Source organism: Prunus mume, linkage group LG1, assembly GCF_029339155.1.
Source record: "Prunus mume cultivar Tortuosa linkage group LG1, ASM2933915v1, whole genome shotgun sequence".
NCBI lineage: Eukaryota > Viridiplantae > Streptophyta > Magnoliopsida > Rosales > Rosaceae > Prunus > Prunus mume.
The window spans coordinates 14406630-14426809 of NC_142698.1; the positions used below are offsets into that span (position 1 = coordinate 14406630).

The following is a 20180-nucleotide window of genomic DNA, read 5'->3' on the forward strand; positions in this document are numbered from 1 at the left end:
TGTCTTTGTGGTGTTATAGTAAATGAATATTGAGGATGGTTACATAAACGACAATCAAAGAGGCTGTCTCATGAGCTAATTACCAACTGTTCTGCCAAGTATTTGCTTTTTATAAGGATTGATCATGGTGGATGAGTTTTGCTAATGTTGTTTGACAATCAAGGCTTCCCCGCTCTAATGATGTGGGTAAAGCTATATGAATTTTGATAGAGCTAGCGTTAGTGACCCAAGTGTTTTTGGATTTGATTGGATCACCCACTCTCGTTTTTAGGTTTGATCTGATCGTTGATGTATTGTGACATCAGTGGTTAGTATAATAACAATCTACATGTGTTTTTGGATTTAATCGAAATGCATCAATGCTTAGAATCTCAAGCTTAATTTCACCAATATATTTCATTTCTGGCTGGTCTACAAGTTTAAGGTGTAAGTTTAGTTTCATAATCATAAAGAAAAAATAAAATAAATAAGAAAGATAAAGTATTTTTATTATTTTGGAAGTAATAAAAGAACAAATGGTTTTGTAACCGAAGAAAAAGAACGAATTATTTTGCCCCCACCTCCTCCTCCTAGTCCTTTATGAGGCAGAGCAGACAGCACAAAGTCTCCGAAGATCACGATTAACTGTCTTACTTCTTTAGACGTCATTTTAACAACCCATTGGCCGCACTCACCGGTCACCGGACCTCTGCTTATAAACACATCGCTTTTCTTCCCTCTCGCGCGTAAATGTAATTTACTCAAACCCAAGGGGCATTTACAATTATAGTCCTCCATTGTTGACTCTCTGCGCTCCCATGTCCTAAATTCTCTCTGCCTCACTCGCTTCTTCACATCTCTGAGACATTGCTCAGAACCCTAGTTAGTAGCTGGGGTTTATCTTCTCCTCCCAATTTCATTTCCGATCAGATTGATTCAAGCGAGCACGTTCATATGAAATCTACCGCGGTTAGGGCTTTCCTGATCTGTCTAATTCTCTGTGCCGGCTCGGGCTTCGTTCATGGCGAGGAGCCAGCGAAAAATAAGTTCAGGGAACGTGAGGCCAGTGACGATTCCCTTGCCTATCCAAACATGTATGTTCATTTCTTCTTCAACTGTCGTAATTGCCTTTAATTCGCATATAATCACTAGGATTTCTATTGATTGTTAGGTTAATTGTATGGAATTTTTTGCATTTGACTGATGCGTTTCTATTATTGGTTCTGTACTTTGTTAGAGATGAGGATGCATTGTTGAATACGCAGTGCCCTGCGAAATTGGAGCTAAGATGGCAAACTGAAGTTAGTTCTAGCATATATGCCACGCCCTTGATCGCCGATATTAATAGGTACGAGAAGGAAAGTGTTTTGGCTTGAAACTTTGGGCATTTACTTATGCATTTTGAGATCACCAAGGGGACTAATTATGGTTGGCGTTTGAGTTATATGTGTCTGGAATTGATTTGTGTGTTCTTTTTGTTTTTGGCATTCATTTTCTTCCTCCCAGTGATGGAAAGCTTGAGATTGTGGTTCCTTCTTTTGTTCACTATCTTGAAGTTCTAGAAGGTTCTGACGGAGACAAACATCCTGGTATGGCAATTTCGTTTATCTTTTTTGGGTAAAGTTGTCTTAAAGGTTGGTGAAGTGATTTTTCTGAGTACCTGCTTAATTCTTTATCAGGTTGGCCTGCTTTCCATCAGTCAACTGTACATGCCAGTCCTCTCCTCTATGATATTGACAAGGATGGTGTGAGAGAAATAACTTTGGCAACCTACAATGGTGAAGTTCTATTTTTCAGGTAATTTAATTATATTTATATTTTGCGTGAGTGATGTTATTAGTTATATTTCTTTTTCTTTTTTCTTGTCCGTGCAATAATATATCAGCCTGCACAAGCTCGTAAAAGTTTTTGTGTATTTTTTCTCTTAGGGTCTCAGGCTACATGATGGTAGATAAACTTGTAGTACCCCGTAGGAAAGTTAAAAAGAACTGGTATGGGGGTTTGCATCCAGATCCCGTGGATCGTACTCATCCAGATGTTAATGATGATTCTCTTGTCATGGAGGCTATGAAATCAACTCATCGTAAGTTATTTACATATTGCAGTAGTTCTTTTATTAATATAAATTCCTTAGCAACTGCTATGGTTTTTTGAGGGTGCTCATATTCATAACATCCATGGACCTTTAGGAAGAGAATGCTGAGCCACCTGAAACAGTTATATGACTGTGAAAGTATGCCTTTTAAGAGGAACTAATCTTGTCTGCAATTGATGGTTATCCTTGTAGAAACAGATGGAAGTACACCTAAATTAAACAACTCTGCTACTATTTCAACAGAAAGCCATCCTGATTTAAACAGTTCAAGTACTGTTTCAAAAGAAGGCCATCCTGATTTAAACAGTTCAAGTACTGTTTCAAAAGAAGGCCATCCTGATTTAAACAGTTCAAGTACTATTTCAAAAGAAAGCAACCTTAGCATGGTGAATGCATCAAATCCAGAGAATAAATTGGAAACAAATTCAAGTCATGTAGAAACAGTTATCAAGTTGCCTACAAGCACAGACAATTCTTCTGTGAAAAATGTGTCAGAGGAGACTGTTAATGCAGTGAATGCAACTAGTTCTGGGAGACGACTTTTGGAAGACAAAAAATCGAGCGAATCGCTGGAGGTTGGTTCTGAATCCAAAAATAATAGTGAGGAGGATGTTCCTATTGCAACTGTAGAAAATGATGGACGTCTGGAAGGAGATGCCGATTCATCTTTTGATTTATTCCGTAACAGTGATGAACTGGTCGATGAGTATAGTTATGACTATGATGATTATGTTGATGAATCAATGTGGGGAGATGAGGAGTGGACTGAAGAGCAACATGAGAAGCTGGAGGATTATGTCAATGTTGATGCCCACATTCTCTGCACTCCTGTGAGTTTTCATTTTAACGTTTCTTCATTTCACATGCATGCACACACTGCACAGGCATCAAGTATGCATGTAAGCATGAATGTTAGTTATGAATGGATTTTATTGCCAGATGCAAGTTAAATTGGTTGATGGGGATATGTTTCTTATTTTCATCAGGTCATAGCGGACATTGATAATGATGGAGTATCAGAAATGGTTGTTGCTGTATCTTACTTCTTTGATCATGAGTGAGTTCTCTTCCTTAGTGTCAAAACTCTTCTTTCTTTACAGTTGGAATCATATATTAATGATGAATGGTTACTTCTCTAACATTAAACTGAAAAAAAAGGTTGTTTATTTGAGTGGAAGTCAATCCCATTACCTGTAACACTTCTATTCCCATTTAAAGAGTCTACCTCCTGATTTTAGAGGATTTGTGCAGTGTAGGCTCTGGAAAAGCAAGTCTTTTCTGTACATGATGCACATTAGAGAATTTATAAAAATAAGCATATATTTTAATTAATGGTCTGAAAGTAATCTGCCACCTTGTAAATTGGCAGGTATTATGACAACCCGGAGCGTATGAAGGAATTAGGTGACATTGATATTGGAAAGTATGTAGCTGGTTCAATTGTTGTATTCAATCTTGACACAAAGCAAGTAAAGTGGACTGCTGAACTAGATCTGAGTACAGAGACTGGGCAGTTCCATGCTCATATATATTCTTCTCCAACTGTTGTGGATTTGGATGGTGATGGGAATCTGGACATTCTTGTTGGGACTTCCTTTGGCTTGTTTTATGTCTTGGATCATCATGGTGACCTAACTTTTCTTATCCTCATTCCTGGCTTTGCTGACATATTTAGCTCAAAATGCACGAGTTGCTATAACTTCTGCACCAGTTATATAAGATGCTGGATTATCTTTTTGTTACATACAGATCTTTTTTTCTCAGTGATGTGGTAACTAAATTGTTTCTTTTGTTCAGGCAAGGTAAGGGAAAAATTTCCTCTTGAAATGGCTGAAATTCAAGGAGCTGTTGTTGCTGCTGATATCAATGATGATGGAAAAATTGAACTAGTGACTACTGATGCTCATGGGAATGTTGCTGCATGGACTCCACAAGGAGTAGAAATTTGGGAAACGCATCTTAAGAGTTTAGTTCCCCAGGTACATTGCAGTTTTCATTTTATATTAAGTTGTGTGGGAATGGGAACAGCATGCCATATTTGGAGGACCAGATCTTTTGCACTATAATCGATCAATTGTTTTGCGATTGTTTTTCCTGCTCTGGACCTGATGATATTACTTTACCATCTTGTTAGATAGCTTATCCGTTGTAAACTTGCATGCACAAATTTGTGATTCTCATTTAATCAAGAACCGTGAGCATCTTGGTTCTATGTATTAATGCTATGAATATTTCAACCTCTTTGATTTCAGTCACATTGACACTTGGATTATTCATGTCTGGGCACCGTCAAAGTAAATCTTATTATATTTCACAGTGGTGCAATCTGATGCATAGTTGTTATGTTCCTCAGGGTCCCACTATTGGTGATGTTGATGGGGATGGCCATACTGATGTTGTGGTTCCAACCCTATCAGGGAACATATATGTTCTCAGTGGCAAAGATGGGTCAGTTGTTCGTCCATATCCATATAGAACTCATGGGAGAGTTATGAATCAAGTTCTTCTAGTTGATTTAAGTAAAAAAGGAGAGAAGAAGAAGGGACTCACCCTTGTTACAACTTCATTTGATGGATACTTATACATAATTGATGGACCAACATCATGCACAGATGTTGTTGATATTGGTGAAACTTCGTAAGTTTTTTGTAAATCCTTCAATGTTCGATTAGTTCTCCCCATTCCAATGGTTTACCTGAAACATTAATCTCTGCATGACAGATATAGCATGGTCTTGGCAGACAATGTTGATGGCGGAGATGATCTCGATCTTATTGTTTCAACCATGAATGGCAATGTCTTTTGCTTCTCGACTCCCGCTTCACATCATCCCCTCAAGGCAGGATAGAACTGAAGCTGAATCTGTGGATAATTTCTTCTGTTGTATTCAGTTTTATTTTTTATTTTTTAATTTGTTTTAATAATCTTTACCATGTTGTCCTTTCTCAGGCATGGAGATTACCTAATCAAGGACGAAATCATGTTGCCAATAGGTACAACCGTGAAGGTGTCTTTGTCTCACATTCATCAAGAGCCTTCCGTGATGAAGAGGGCAAGAACTTCTGGGTGGAGATTGAGATTATAGATGGCTATAGATACCCATCTGGGTTGCAAGCACCATATAATGTCACGGTAAGTGGGTCCTTGCCACCATATATTGTTCAACTCTCTCTCTCTCTCTCTCTCTCAAAATAAGTTTTTTTTTTCTCTTTTAAACTATGTAGACAACCTTGTTAGTGCCCGGTAACTACCAAGGAGAGAGAAGGATTGTGGTAAACGAGATCTTCAATCGTCCTGGAAAATACCGTATAAAGCTTCCAACAGTTGGTGTAAGGACAACGGGGACTGTTATGGTGGAGATGGTTGACAAGAATGGACTCTACTTTACAGATGATTTCTCCCTCACATTCCATATGTATTATTACAGACTGTTGAAGTGGCTGCTCGTCCTACCGATGATGGGAATGTTCGGCGTGCTTGTAATCCTTCGTCCTCAGGAAGCTGTGCCTTTGCCATCATTTTCGCGGAACACTGACTAAATATTGGACCTCTATCAATACAAGACACAAGCCAAGCTTCACGGAACATGATATGCATTATCACCTGAGCAATCGCAGAAACCATGGCCGCAATCAAGTGAATACTTTTTTAATGGCCAAGCTCAGATTGATCTTGGTTGGCCCAAAATGTATGTGGCCCACAACGACTGAGTTTTAACTTGGGCAATACATGTCGGAACTTGTAACATAGTCGAATATGAGTTATGGACAAGAAGTTTTTGACTACCAAATTGAAGTTTTACGTTCATAATTGTCCAGAGGATAATATAATGCAAAGCTATTGGATATTTATTTACAAAAACATCTCTCACTCAATTCTCATATGGTCGATTGATTCTAATGGCATCCAAAAAATAAGAAAGTAATTTGATTTCAACCATTTGTTTGCTCAGTTAGGCTATCAGTCTGTTTCTATTTGCTCAATGAAATTCCAAGTTTCATATTCAATCTGTAACCGATCTCCTAGGACAAATATGAACCTAACTGATGCCCACCAAAAAAAAAAAAAAAAGGCTATCGCAGATTGAAGCCAACATAAACAAACCCAAATAGCAATTCTGAATATCCCTCGTCTATATTTTGCACTCAATATAAGAAACATGTTCAAAATTACAGAGTAAATCAGAAAATACAGCCACTAAACTTAGACCAGTAGGTAACAGTTCGGTGCAGAACTGAGAAGATACCGGTTTAGATTTAGAATCCCTGCAAGACAGGCCTCTTCCCCAGCCGCTTGATCTCTCTGTCCATATTACCAGTAAGCATCAAAGCGAACATCTTGAAATCGCAAAAGAGAGACCAAAATGGATGCCCAAACGTAGCAGGAACATTCCCTTCCACAAAAAAATGGCTGTACCATGCACATCCATACCCAGCCAAAGGCACAAGAAACAAAAGCCACCAATTAAACAGCAGCGAGCAGAGGAAGAAGAAGATAGAAACAAGGGTCCCCACAAAATGCCAACGCCTTGTCGATGGCTTCGAGTGCTGGTTCATGTAGAAAGGCCAGAACTCCTCCAAGCTCCTGAAATTCATATCTTCAAGTGAATTAAAGACCAACCCAATTCAGCAAAACCTTGTCCAATGAAAACCCAAGCAGCAGAAAATCAAAATTTTGGATTTAGCAAAACCCAAGTAGAAAAGCTGCTATCTTTATTTGGACAATCTTCAAGAATATGATTTCGAGTCTTATCAGGTTCAGACAGGTCGACGATGATACCGAGATACAGAGAAAGAAAATCTTCAGGATGATACGAATAAATAAAAAATCTGGAATTTTGATTGATATTTTGTGGTCGACCGCGAAGGTGTTTGTATAAGAATTGTACAGAGCAGCGAGAAAAATCTCATAAAAGGGTGAATACTTTCTCTCGTCGGTCATCAGTTTGTGATGTAAATTAATAAAAAAATAGTAGGTTTAGGGTCTCGTCCACGTCACCCACTTTGGACTTATCATCGTATTTTTGTTTTGCCTTTTTCTTGGATTTAACAACATATTATTATATAATAAGTTCTTGATTTAGCAGGTAGCCAAGGTAAAAGATAATTGAAGAGTTTTTAATATTTTGTTATCTTTGGATTAATCTACTTAATCCAAACTACATGAACATGACTGCGTCATCCAAGTGCAAATCACACTCTTGTTTTATTGGCCAATATTTTTATTTTTGGATGAATTTGGCCATTGGACGAAAATACAAAAAAGGAAAAAAGAATAAAAACGAAACCTTATGAGTGGATGAAAATCTGCAAAATTATTGGCTAGCCGTTATGAGCCACGTCACGCCACATATTAGTTTATGATTTTTTTCAGGGAAACAAATTTAATCATTTGCACCGACACATATTGATTGTAATGATGTCATTGCATCATATTTATTATCTACGGATCATTTCTCTAATATATGTTGATGTAAAACTCATTTGTATTAAAAATATGACCAATAATAAAATCGGTAAATATGGTATAGAATCTTGAAACGTGAGTGTTCAACTCTACTTGCTCAAATCTCTCTCAGCTCTAACATTGCCTAAAAAATTTCGAACATCCAAATTGATGTTATGTTCATCGTTTCCTTGCCTATGCCATCTAAGATCTCCACATTGATGTTTATGTTCATCTTTTCCATGCCTATACCATCTAAGATTTCCTAAAAAAATTTAAGCGTATATATTACTGATGCAAATTGTTGGACATTTCAGTCTAGAAGACACGCTCTCCAGTAGCAAATAGGTTCCAAAAGATTGCTGTTGCGAAATAGAGCGCCGCAGTGACGGTTAGGAATGCCTGAAATGATCCTAACCATTGTACAAAATAACCAGTTCCTATTGTGCTGACTATGGCTGCAAATGTCCCTGCTGAATTTGAAATCCCTGTTGATATATAATGCCAGTGAATCATTGAAGTTAGCTAACTATACTAAGAAAAAAGTAAATAGAATCTAATCTTGCCCTCTGTGGCAAGGAACTGGGGAAGAACGTACCGTGGAGAAATCCAGCGTATTGAGGGGCGATATCCTGATCAAATAAACCACAGAAGCTAGATCAGATTGAAAATTCCGAGTCCACAGTTTAATGGCTACGGTTGAATTGAATTAAGTAGGGAATTAACTATTAGCTGCATTAGTTTGACTCTTTCTGTCATATGCTTAGATGAATGGAACTTACTTGTATATTAAGGAGAAAGCCTGCTTGGCTGAAAGAGCTGAAGCACAAGGCTGCTGTGAGGAGTACCGCTGCATCTGTGGGTGTGTTCGCATAGTTTAGGCAGAGCAATGACACTCCAGGTCCAATGAAACCAATAGACTGTCATGCACAAATATTTTTCAGCATTTGATACATAAGACTACCATATTTAAGGATCTGTTAAGTACAACTGGATTTAACTTGGATTTTATTTTATTCAAGTTAAACTTTCACAAGAAAATTCAGTTAAATAGGAGAAAAAGAAATAGGCCCTCCTGTCATGTGGTGTATAATGTTTTGCTTTCTACATCCACTGATATCCCCTGTTTGAGGCCAACTTTGTAGTTTTATTTTGTGCTGTAACCAATAATGTATATGAACTTATCATACTATTCTGAATTGCAGGCTTCGAATTATCTACGAGCTCTAAAAACAGATGGAAATTCAAGAGCTACCTGCATGATCTTTCGAACTAAAGTCAAAGAGTAGCCTGCCTTGATTAATGAATCTGATGCTGCACCAGCAATGTAGCTGGAAACTGCCATTGTTCCCCATGGAACAGCACTAAACCATGCTGCTTGCTTCAAGTTTACACCAAATACCTATAAAAAAGATTGTAAAATTCACAATTAGGATAGTGATCTAGCATTTCATTTATAGATTATTAATAACATTATACACCAGTAACATGATAAATTTGCTAATGATCAGAGATCAAGGAAAAATGAACTTACAGTCTTAAAATAAACAGGCATCCACGAGAGTAGAACAAAGTATCCCTGTAAGGTAGGCCATGCTTAAGAATCAATTACTCAGCAGAAAACAAAACTAATATTCCTACCCCATTAGTAGTAAGAAAAACTCACCCAATTGTTAGTTATATTGGCCAAAATAATGGTCCATGTTGGTAATTTTGATAAGAGGAGCCTCAGAGGTGGGAGCTTGCCACTGTTTACTGGAGAATCAGATTTTCCAGCTTGGATCAATCGGAGCTCCGATTTGCTTATGCAATAACTCTCTCTTGGATCATTTGTGACTGTATATGCCCAGATCGTCAGCCAGAGAAGTCCAATGGAAGAGAAGAGAATAAAGGGGCCAGAAATTCCAATTGATGATAACATAACTGGAGTTAGCAGTAAGCCTATGACATTGCCAATGTGAAAACCAGCCATAGAGATTCCAACTGCACTTGCTCTTTCTTGGGTTGGAAACCACCTGCTCAAATTACATATAAACAGATTTATTTCTGTAGTGTTAACTAATTCTCATATCGATTTGATTCAAAATATTTTCCAATTCATGTATTGGTTTTAGTACTTCAGTTCATTAGCAAACACTATTACATATAGCCTCGAGTCCTTCAATATAAATTTGCTCTCCCAGTTACCTAAAACCATGTACATTGATTATTGATACATCATTTGGTGACTCGAGCATTATCGTAATTAAAAATTAATGGTCTAATTAATGATTAGCAGCAGGGATTAAGGAGTCATTAATTACCTGGACAAGAGGGTGCTCATGGACGGCAAGGCCACACCTTCTGCCAGTCCAAAGAAGGCACGAACGGCCAAGAGGCTGGTTGTGGAATGGTTGGCAGCCCATGGGGTGAGGAGAGTAGCCAAAGACCACATGGCCACACCCCATGCCATCACTCTTTTTCCGCCGTACTTGTCCACCAAGGCTCCTCCAATCACTGATGAGAATATATATCCCCATAGAAAAGATGACTGCAACGAAAAATTAAATACAAATTTATAAATAAACCCAATCCTAGACATGTATTTATAAAAAAACCCAAGCACTATTTAAACATAGAAACACACCCAAAATCAACCCCAAAGTCAACTTTTTGGGTGTGTTTATAAATGGGTTTTAAGTGTGTGTAATGATGGGTTTTGGGTGTGTTTATATGTTTCAACAGTGCTTGGGTTTTTTTATAATTTCAACCCCCATTTTGAGTGTTTTAGTGAAACTCTCAAAATTAAAATGTTAAGAAACGATTGATGGGTCCCACAAGAAGTGCAGACCAAGCTCCACTACAATCCGTACAGTTCAATCATCTTTGCTAGCAAACAACAGACATTAACCTTTAATGTCACGCGATGTACTTATAACTCAAGTGATTAATAACGTTTAGTTCGAAATTTTGAGATTCTGTGTTCGAATCTCTCCTTCTTTGTATCATATTTTGAGAAAAACAGAAAAAATCTATGAGGTCATTCTGTGGGCTCCAACAGAATTGTTCACCATGGGCATTTTTATTGTAAACGGATTGGATGGGTTGTCCATTTTTCTCAACCACAACTACACAATATTTCTCTCATTATTATTGTTTCTTGACAATCTTGTTCCCTTGTTTACCTATACAAGCACAACACGCAAAGAAAACAAACCTCTATTGACCCAAAAAAAAAAAAATTATTATTGAAAATTCCATACATAAGTATGGATTTTGTCGTTAATTTCAATGTTAACACACAAACAAACGAGCAAAAATGACGACAACCAAAAAAAAAGAGAAAAAGAAGAAGACAGAGACAGAGTGGTTTAAGCGAAGTTTAAGAATACCTGAACGACGCCCAAGAAAGAACTGGTCCAGCCATTTTTAGCTGCGAGTGGAACAATAGCCACAGACATGACGACTCTATCGGCATTACACAAGCACATCACACACGCCAACAAAGCCACCACCTTGAACCTCTCTGGTACACTGATTGCTTTCTTAGCAGCAGCAGCCTCTCCTGATCCTCCTCCTCTGTTTCCCATCAACATTCCTCTCTCTATGCCCTCCGCCGTACACGTCACCACCCATGGCTTTCCCCTCTGAAACCCCTCTGTTTTCCTTCTTCTTCCTCTGTTTCCCAATCCGAAACCTGCAGAAGAAGCAATCCCCGTCTCCCATTTTGCTTGAACTCTGCCTCCGGGCTTAAACCCCAACTGGGTTTTCTTTGTATTGATCAGACTTGATTGGGTTTTGCATAAACGAGCAGGGTATGAAATATGCAGCTGCGATGTAGTGGTGGATACAGCCGCCATGAGAGGCAGAGAGAGATCAATAAAGAGAGTATATATAAACTAGAAACCACCCATCAACAAAATGGGCATGTTAATGTACAGAATTTCAAATGCAGACTGACTCTGTTTAAAGGCATATGGTCAGATATATATAATATACAACATAGTTATTTGTGTATTATATTATTTTAATGGTGTCTGGTGTGGGAATGGAAGGAAAGAATGAAAAATAGAAAAAAAGTAGGTGCAGGAAAAGGTTGTTTTGTGTTGTGGGGGTTGGTGAGGAGAATGGGAAATAGCCCGGGAATTGCTCGTCGAAGGGCAATTTCGTCAATATAAAAATACGGCTGACTTGTCATTCGTCAGAGTGTTCTAGGCATCTAAAGACTCCTACGTGGCAACACGCATTGCTCTGCTGCAGCCTTGGTTCGGTGGACAACCAAGAGCTTTGTGGCTTTGCCACCTTTAGGTTTCATACATGGAAAATTTTACGTTCCTTACATAACAAACCCTACTTATGAACACTAAAAAGAAATCACTTCGTTACGATTCACTTCATAATCTAGTTTAATGTCCTCAAAGTTATATCTGGTGGACTATTTAAACAAATGTATAAGTTTGAGGACCATTTAAGTAAATAAGCCTTTAAAATTTTATTAAAGAATCATTATTGCAAAAGATCAACACAATTGAAAATTGTTTGACCGTTTAATTATCATCATCAACATTTGTATTTAGGTACTGTTTAGGTGAAGAAAAAACCTCTCTGCCTAAGGAAAGAAACCTTGGCCCCCGCCTCTTTAGGGTTGGCAGCTTTCCTCCCTTCCCCTCTCATCTCCTCTCTTTCCCTCTCTTTCCCCCCTTATTCTTCTTTGTTATTTTGTTTTATGGTGTGGAAGCAGTTGCCGTGAAATGATGTCGTCGTCGTGATAGTCGTCTTTTTAGCCCATGTACGCAAGGATTTGGCTTCATTGTTGTTGAGGCCCAAAAATCCAAGGCCCCAAATATATTTATAGCCCAATATGACACCTAACTTGGGAAGAAACTCAAATTGGGTACGCAAGAGTTCATATATGCGCTTGCACACGTGCCACGCCAAATAAACAACACGCCAAGCTACAAACTTAAGTGGGCCCAAGCCACACGAATGTCCGAGGTTTCTTTGAACGAGTTGTGTTATGGATGGTTACAGTATTCACGAGGCCTATTGATGGGCCAAGAATTGGAAGTTTTGGGCTGCTTGGGAGCCCTAAAACTCGAGCCCATTTATTGAGCATAAATATATGGGTAAACATGAAAGAGAGAAAAATGTAGTCCATTACCTTAGAATATTGGCCCATCACCTTAGTGAAAAATAGTTCATCACTCTAGAAGGTTGGTCTATCCCCTTAGTAAACTAGCCCATTACCTTAGGGAATGGCCCAAGTGACTTAGAAAAATCTGAAAGTCTCCAGCACATGGCTAGAGACAAAACCACGACAAAAAACCAAGGGATAGAGACTTGCGCAGATTGCTGGGAATCTTCAGCACATGGCCAAAGACAAATCCCAACATAGGCCATCCAAAAAACCAAAGGATACTTGAGCAAAACACCTTTCAGACCAGCGCTATTACCCACTCATTTCTCCCACCAGCTCTTGCAATAAAATAAAGAAGAAAAGAAGGAGGAATGGTAGCCTGAAATAGGAGTGGTCGCAGGGATAGCTGTGGTTTGGATTGAGAATGATTTCACAAAATAGGGATGAATCAAAGGAAGAGAAGAGAAATGAAGGGGGAAACTTGGCTGATTTGGGAAGAACCAGTTAGGGTTTCTTAGGAAGAATGAGCTTCCAGTGTTTATAAAAGGAGCTTCCAGTGTCTATAAAAGGAGGCACTTTCTACCCAACAAAGGAAACTCATTGAAGGCAAGCAACCTCGTCCAGAGAGAGCAAGCATCACCTCTCATCCCTGGAACCCTTCAATTTTGAGCCATATTCCTCAATCTCTTCCCCTCTTCTCTTCTGGCAAGCCATTTTAAAGCCTGATGAAGCTTTCGTCAAGCTTCTGGAAAATTGCTCAAACCGCCCACTTTTTTTCTCTCATCTCTTACTCTCTCCCCTCAACAAATTCTCCCAAAAACTCTATCTTCCTCTTACTTCGAGCCTCTATTTCTCATAGGAAACCCAAGCCTTCTCTCTCTCATGCTAAACTCAGGAATGTTCAGCTCTCATGCCACAAGTTTCTCATGCCAAGCCATAATATTTATCTATAAGCAACTATTGGTTTTGTTGGTGAAGGAAGCCAAGGTGTTTCCTAAGGCTCCACGAACCTTTCGAAGCACTCTTGGGGCCTGATTCTTAAACTCAGGCATAGGGGCAATTCTAGCCATTTGCTTTTTACAGCAGCCCAGGCCTATATGTAGTTGTCGGAACGAAAAAGCTCATATACTTGTCAACCTTATACATGAGTTTAGAGCGACAATGAGAGGAAGATGTCATGTTACATTTCAGGTTTAGCCGGTACAACATTATGGGTTTAACGGTATGGAGCTATGGCTATCTTTGGGTTGCCCGGAAGATGTGGAGTGGTGGTACTGCTTCTTAGTTTTTTTATCTAATAATTTTCAGGAATGGTTTAACCTTTCGCAGCAGATTGGTTTTGTAAGTTTAAGTAGGCGTGCTTTTGGTTGCTGAATCAGAGATTTTAATCACTTTGTGAGTTGTATATGATTCTCTCCATATCAATTCAATGTGTTGTTGCATTTGGTCACTACACAAGATGTATTAATTTTTTTGCACCATACTGACTTTGTACTTGTATATGTTCCTCTTATCAATAAAATAATATTGCCCTTTATTTTAATTTTTTAAAATATCATCATCAACATTTTGTTAATTTATCTATAATTTCGTGTTCCTCTCTTTATTGTGTTATAATTAGATGATTTAATTATTTCAGATTTTGTTTATTTATTATTTATTTATAAAGGTGATCAATGAATGATGTTCTAAAAATGAATTGTTCATTTCATTGAATCGCATTGATGGTGGTTCGACCCGCATACGAATAATTCTTTTATGAATAGTCAAATGTGTTTTATATAGCACCACCGCCGCCGCCTATCTAACATTCAAGGCCATGTGCATCTCAGCTGTACTTTTGTTGTTGTTGGAATCTCATGTGTATTTTTTAATAGTTCTTCTACATGCCAAGGCCTCACATTTTGGTGTTGGATTGGATGAACCCACGAACCATTTGGATATGCAGAGCATTGATGCATTGGCGGATGCACTTGAAAAGTTCAAAGGAAATTTGGGTTGTGGAAGATGGTGATGTGTGTGATTTTGATGTTAGTTTTGAATAGCACAAGAAGGACCCTAAACCTAGGAAGAAAAATCAAAGCTGTGTTTGTTTTGTTGAATGCATAGAAACGAAAGTAGGAGATTTTGACCAGATTTGAGTGCTCAGTCATTACCCTGTTTCCTCTGTTTCTTACTACTACCAATTGCCAATTCAATATCAATTAGATGAGATTAAAAGGAAGCGAGGTATATTCGATGAGACCAAATTATTTGAAATTACCAATTGAGAATTCAATATCAAATGTAACAACAACAACAACAACAAAAAAACAATATCAGCAATTTTCTTAATTATATGCTCATGGAAGGAAAGAGTTTACAAGAAAATTATGAAAAATTAAAGTTTTTTTATATTATGTTAGTACGAAAATTGTATTGTCATTTCCTAGACTCTAACATAGGTTGGGAGTTAGTGTGTGAATATCGTTTACTAGACGTTTTGGCGCAACACATTCAATCCCAAGTTTTTGAAGCATGACTTGACCGGTATGAAAAACTGATTTCAGGTAAATCATGACATAATCATGCATTCATTATAAGATTTCTAATTGGAGTTATTTTCACTCAAAGTATTTTTATCTTAATCTTATTTTTAATAGGATTAGATTTTATCTCTTGAGATTACTTTCCTAGTTGGACTCTATTTTGATTTAAGTTTTATCTTTTCCCGTTATGACTTGCACGTTGCTCATCTCCTACTTGATTGGTCAAATTAGTTTGTTTTAGGAGATATTGTTTCTCGCACAAAGATTGGTTGTTTGGCATTATCATTTAGAGTCCACACTAGATCAAAATTGATATTCATGATTGATACTATTTGTAGTCTCATGTTTGGCGACCTTATAGGTAGTTGATATTGAATGGGACATTTTGGAAAAAGCAAAAGGAGAGAGAAAAATTTTAAAAGAAGCAAAAATGGACAAAAATGCCCTTATTTATTTTTAGATTTCCTAAGGAATCCAATACATTTGCATGTCTTTGATTTGAAAGTTGAGTGGTTTTTTTGTCTTTTTTGAAAAAGCTTTGGCTTTTTCCAAAAGTGAAAATTTTTTTATGTCTAAAACCTAAAAAACCTTTGAATATCAAAGTTATCATTCTTAATTGCATGGTTGTGTGTCTTGGTTTTGACGTGATTGACTTGAGTCCATATTGGATCAAGCTTGACAATCACATTGGAATAGAATTGTTGGACTATTGGGTTTCTCTCTTACTAGAGAGAACCTGCTTTGAATAAATTGGGGGTCTTTATTTTCACACACACAGCTTTTGAGATATTTGTTTTGAGCATATAGAATTCTAAGAAAAGCTGTTGTGCGTATATTTGAGATAAATCATCAAGTGTTCAATGTTTACTTGGTGATTTATCAAACACTTTAATCAGTCATATTGCATTCATATGCATGTCGGTGACTCATACGGTTGAGGGCACTAAGACCGTGGTGGCGGTTTTCCTCCGGTGAGCTTGAAGCAATCGTAGCCAGTATTGCGTTCAACATAAGGAGTGTCGAAGATCATCCCGTGATGAAGTTGAGTTACGAAGAAGTCGGTAAACATTATCTAGAATGTGTCTAGGAGAAGTGTGTGAGTACTTCTTGTAATCATCGTTCTATAGTGGATTTGTGTTGGACTGAGGAGTCCCGTGGATTTTCCCCAGTGGTGGGGTTTTACCACGTAAAATAATTCTGTGCGTGTTCTTTTATTTTATGCCCAGCACTTTACAGGATTGATAAGCCATATCAATCCTGCTACCGAAGTTTATTTTTATTTATTTGATTAGAATCTTAAATTGGCATATTCACCCTCCTCTAGGCATTTTGAGTCATCCTGCAGGTATTTTCATATTATATAAATATGGGCAGAAATAACTTTCTGTATTTTTTTTATGAGGAATAATCAAAATCTCTTAACATACCCATACTTTTTTTTAAAAAAATGTTACAAGCAAACCGATATAATAAAACAAGGGTAAAAATAGTATATTAAAATAGGTACAAACCGATATATATAATCAACCCCTTATATTAAGAGATCATTCAAATAAATATTTGAGGGACGCCTTTTAGGATTTCTTACAATTTTTTTTTCAACGATCCAAACCTTCTATTTTTTAAGTCTATATTCATATCCTTGCAAAAAAAATTAGACAAAGCAAAAACCGTTTTCGACATCCAATTGTATCTTACAAAATCAATGAACACGATACTTCAATAAAGTATTAAAATTTCAATAACACAGTTGAGTGGTCAAACGATATTGGATTCAAGTGTTTTTTTTTGTAGAGATGATCTTTGAATGATTATCTAAAACATAGACGGTTTGGATTAGTGAAATACAATGCGGATTAGACCATACAAGAGTGTCCCTCAGATAAGCTAATTTGAGGGATTCCTCAATCGAAGCTCTGTGTATATATGTATGTATGTATATATGTATGTATGTATGTATGTATGTATATATATCAATTTAGTTAGCCATCCTCAACTTGTAAAAAAATTATGTTTCCAAGTAAATTAAAAGAGAAACATAGATAACTACAAGGTGTGGTGCGGTTGGCAAACTACCATCTCCAGCTGACGAGCTACCTGGTACCTCAATGGCAAGGGTTCGAAACCCGTTAGAAGTACTTTATAAGCCAGGGGCAAGCCGAACCCTGAGCAGGGATTAATCTCACTCTTCCGGTGTGGGAACATTTCGTGGTATTTACCAAAAAGAGAAACATAGATAGAATAATAGGAAGTAAATCTTTATTTATTTATTGGGTATTGAATGAATGAATCAATTAATAAAAACAAACAAGGAAAACCCTATGAAAAAGGATTGTACAAGAGTACCAAATAAAGTAAAATTTTCACTAGGACCAATTAATGGTCTTTAATTAATTAATTAATTAATTTTTGTGACCTTAAGCCATGTGACCATGTGATTTGGGGGAAAACTTACTTGATATTTATTTTTTTCTGCACTAAAAACTTACTTATTTTAAGCTATCCTATAATAATATAAAGAAATAAAAATAAAGTCCATTGAATTATGGTGCACCTAATTACATACTAATACTCTCTCATTCCTAAGTGTGGTAGGATTTTGTGAAGGGTGGTTCTATTTAAACTCTCTAATTTGCTCCTCTTCCTCTTTGCTCTAGGGTTTTCTTTTTGCTCCTCTTACTCTTTGCTCATATAAAAGGTCTAGCTAGAAAAGAAAAAAGAGAAACCCTTTCCAAGGATATATTAGGTTGGAAGAAAGAGAAAAAGATCCATGATGGCTACAAGACAAAAGGTATGTATCCCAACTTTCTTCTTGAATAAGAAATTTAGAATGCAAATCTCAGTCCTCCTATCTATTTCTTTTCTAGTTAACCAAGTTTATAAAGCCTCAACATCAAGAAATTTTGGGGTTGAATATCTCAATCATTCATCACAATTAGGGATTAACCATATTATGCAACCCATTCTTCAAAACTAACAATAATTATAGAAAATTTTAGGGGAAAAGAAAGATCTCCATCTAATTAGTTAGAGGATTCTTTTAATCCATCCAAAAAAACATAATTTTAACTTATGATTCTTTCATCTTATTTTAGAGAATTTTTTTTCCCAGAGTTAGGAACGGGGAATAGGGTTTTGTCACACACACACACATACTGCCAAGGTACTATGAGGGTTCGAACTGAGACGACTGATCTACAAGTCAAAACCCTGTTTCCACAGGGCTAGACCTATTGGCTTTTTAGGGATTTCATTCTTGTGCTATTTTCTATATCTCATAGAAAATTCAATGAAACAAATCCTTTGTCAACCTTTTTTATGTTGATCTTGTATGTTCAAAACGACATTGCTTCAACTTTTAAAGGTTAAAGCGTTTTGGATTTTGGGTGATTTTTTTACAAGGATGATTATTTAATGAAGACTTTAGACTATATGTAAGTTCTGAAATTTTTCAAAAATTCGGAGTAAGGGCTCTCTCTCTCTCTCTCTCTCTCTCTCTCTCTCTCTCTCTCTCTCTCTCGATCTCCCTTTCTCCTTGATAAGGTCAGTTGTGCTACCTATATCTTCCTCCTTAAGAAAGCCAAATCTAAGCTCCCTACCCTACACTCCACCACAACCGGATTGGGAATTCCTGACCACTTCCCTAGTCATCAAACCACACTTCACCAATCCCACCCCACGCGAGCTAATGATCTCTCTCACCCCGATCTCTCATTTACTTTCGTTCTCTATATCTTTCTTTCATGGCCAATCGACTTAGGGTTGCTCGTCGTCTCTCCTTTACCACTCTCTTTCTCCTCTATTATTTCATTGTTTCTCTCATCTCTCATATCCTTCTCTCATCTCTCCTATTTCCCTTCCCTCTGATCCGCGTACTGGCACGATCGCCAATCTCAAAACTACAATTGTAGAGACGGAGATAGGGGAAATAGAAAAGGAGGGGAAGAAAAGGAAAATTGAGCGAGGAATAGGATGAGAATGGCAAACTGGACCTCATCTTGCCCCACTCCGCCCTATTATCATCCTTTTTTGGTGATTTAATTATCATCACAAATTTAGTGTTTACTATAAAATAAAATAAAAATCATTTAATCATTTGATTATCACCACAAAATTTTAGTGCTTATTGAAAGTTGGTTTTTATTTATTTCTCCCAGCTTCTATGTCATAAAAGTTATTTATCTGCCAACGGGGTCTAAGTCTTGACTTGTAGACTAGAGGTCTCAAGTTCGAACCCCCATGACATCATAGTTGTGTGTGTGTGAGAGAAATCTTATTTTCCCTCTAATTTAGACTATCGCTTGTACTAACAAACAAGTTACTTCTCTCTGCATATGTGGATTATGTCAGTTGGTAAAGTTAGCAAGCCCGCCCCTTTACACCTAAATTTAAATCTTTAAATTAGATTAATCTAGAGTTATTTTAAATTATCGCTTATATAAAATAAAATAAAAAAATTATTTCTATGGATGGCAATGAGGCGAAAATGATGGGTACGTAATTCACATCCCCATCCCAGCCCCACCCTAATGCAAAACCACCATTAACAACAATAATCTTGAATGGGAAAAAAGATAAGTTAGAAACTATTATACTAGGTAACAGACAATACAAAATTTTGTTTTAGACTTGCACTATGTTTTATTTAATTCAATATATAATACGTGGAATATATATTTTGGTGGGAATTGTGAGACAAACCTAGAAGCCACTTAACAATATATTCATATAAAAAATTAATATAACACACACACAGATAAATATATATATATATATCAGTCCCCTTCTATTGAGGGATCCCTCAAATAATTTTATTTGAGGGACGTCCTTTAGGGTGCCCTACAATTTTTTTCCCAATGATCCAAACCATCTATTTTTTAGGTCTTCATTCATAGATCATCCTTACAAAAAATTAGACAAATCGGAAACCATTTCGACATCCAATTGTGTCCTACAAAATCAATGAACACGGTGCTTCAAGAAAGTACTAAGATTTCAATAACTTAATTGAATAGTC

At 37.0% G+C, this 20180-nt stretch overlaps 3 protein-coding genes across 4 annotated transcripts; 1 reads left to right on the forward strand and 2 right to left on the reverse strand.

The window, feature by feature from the left end:
- The first annotated feature begins 604 nt into the window (after nucleotides 1-604).
- DEX1 (defective in exine formation protein (DEX1)) lies at nucleotides 605-5935 on the forward strand. Of its 2 annotated transcripts, none has more exons than XM_008241416.3 (13): nucleotides 605-1073; nucleotides 1217-1327; nucleotides 1486-1568; nucleotides 1659-1776; nucleotides 1908-2062; nucleotides 2267-2904; nucleotides 3061-3131; nucleotides 3444-3700; nucleotides 3872-4053; nucleotides 4428-4711; nucleotides 4796-4913; nucleotides 5024-5206; nucleotides 5299-5935. In XM_008241416.3, exons 1-13 carry the CDS (start codon nucleotides 934-936, stop codon nucleotides 5611-5613), a joined length of 2655 nt encoding a protein of 884 aa, XP_008239638.2. In that variant the 5' UTR covers nucleotides 605-933; the 3' UTR covers nucleotides 5614-5935. The 2 variants fall into 2 exon arrangements, with proteins under 2 accessions (XP_008239638.2, XP_008239645.2); XM_008241423.3 differs by having other exon boundaries at nucleotides 2273-2904.
- A 248-nt stretch (nucleotides 5936-6183) lies between these two features.
- Nucleotides 6184-6820, reverse strand: LOC103338244 (transmembrane protein (DUF962)). The gene has a single exon (XM_008241432.3). The coding sequence runs from the start codon at nucleotides 6667-6669 to the stop codon at nucleotides 6331-6333; it is 339 nt and encodes a 112-aa protein (XP_008239654.1). The 5' UTR covers nucleotides 6670-6820; the 3' UTR covers nucleotides 6184-6330.
- Nucleotides 6821-7541: 721 nt separating this feature from the next.
- On the reverse strand, nucleotides 7542-11554 carry PHT4;2 (phosphate transporter 4;2). The gene is made up of 8 exons (XM_008241406.3): nucleotides 10891-11554; nucleotides 9823-10049; nucleotides 9186-9534; nucleotides 9054-9098; nucleotides 8775-8921; nucleotides 8302-8439; nucleotides 8118-8151; nucleotides 7542-8007 (listed from the first exon to the last, which is right to left on the reverse strand). Exons 1-8 carry the CDS (start codon nucleotides 11356-11358, stop codon nucleotides 7838-7840), a joined length of 1578 nt encoding a protein of 525 aa, XP_008239628.3. The 5' UTR covers nucleotides 11359-11554; the 3' UTR covers nucleotides 7542-7837.
- Between the last annotated feature and the right edge of the window lie 8626 nt (nucleotides 11555-20180).

Coding starts and splice junctions, on each gene's coding strand:
- DEX1 (XM_008241416.3), top strand. CDS start 934: ATGAAATCTACCGCGGTTAGGGCTTTCCTGATCTGTCTAATTCTCTGT. Junction 1,777..1,907: donor GGTGAAGTTCTATTTTTCAG/GTAATTTAATTA, acceptor TTTTTCTCTTAG/GGTCTCAGGCTACATGATGG. Junction 3,701..3,871: donor TTATGTCTTGGATCATCATG/GTGACCTAACTT, acceptor TCTTTTGTTCAG/GCAAGGTAAGGGAAAAATTT.
- LOC103338244 (XM_008241432.3), bottom strand. CDS start 6,669: ATGAATTTCAGGAGCTTGGAGGAGTTCTGGCCTTTCTACATGAACCAG.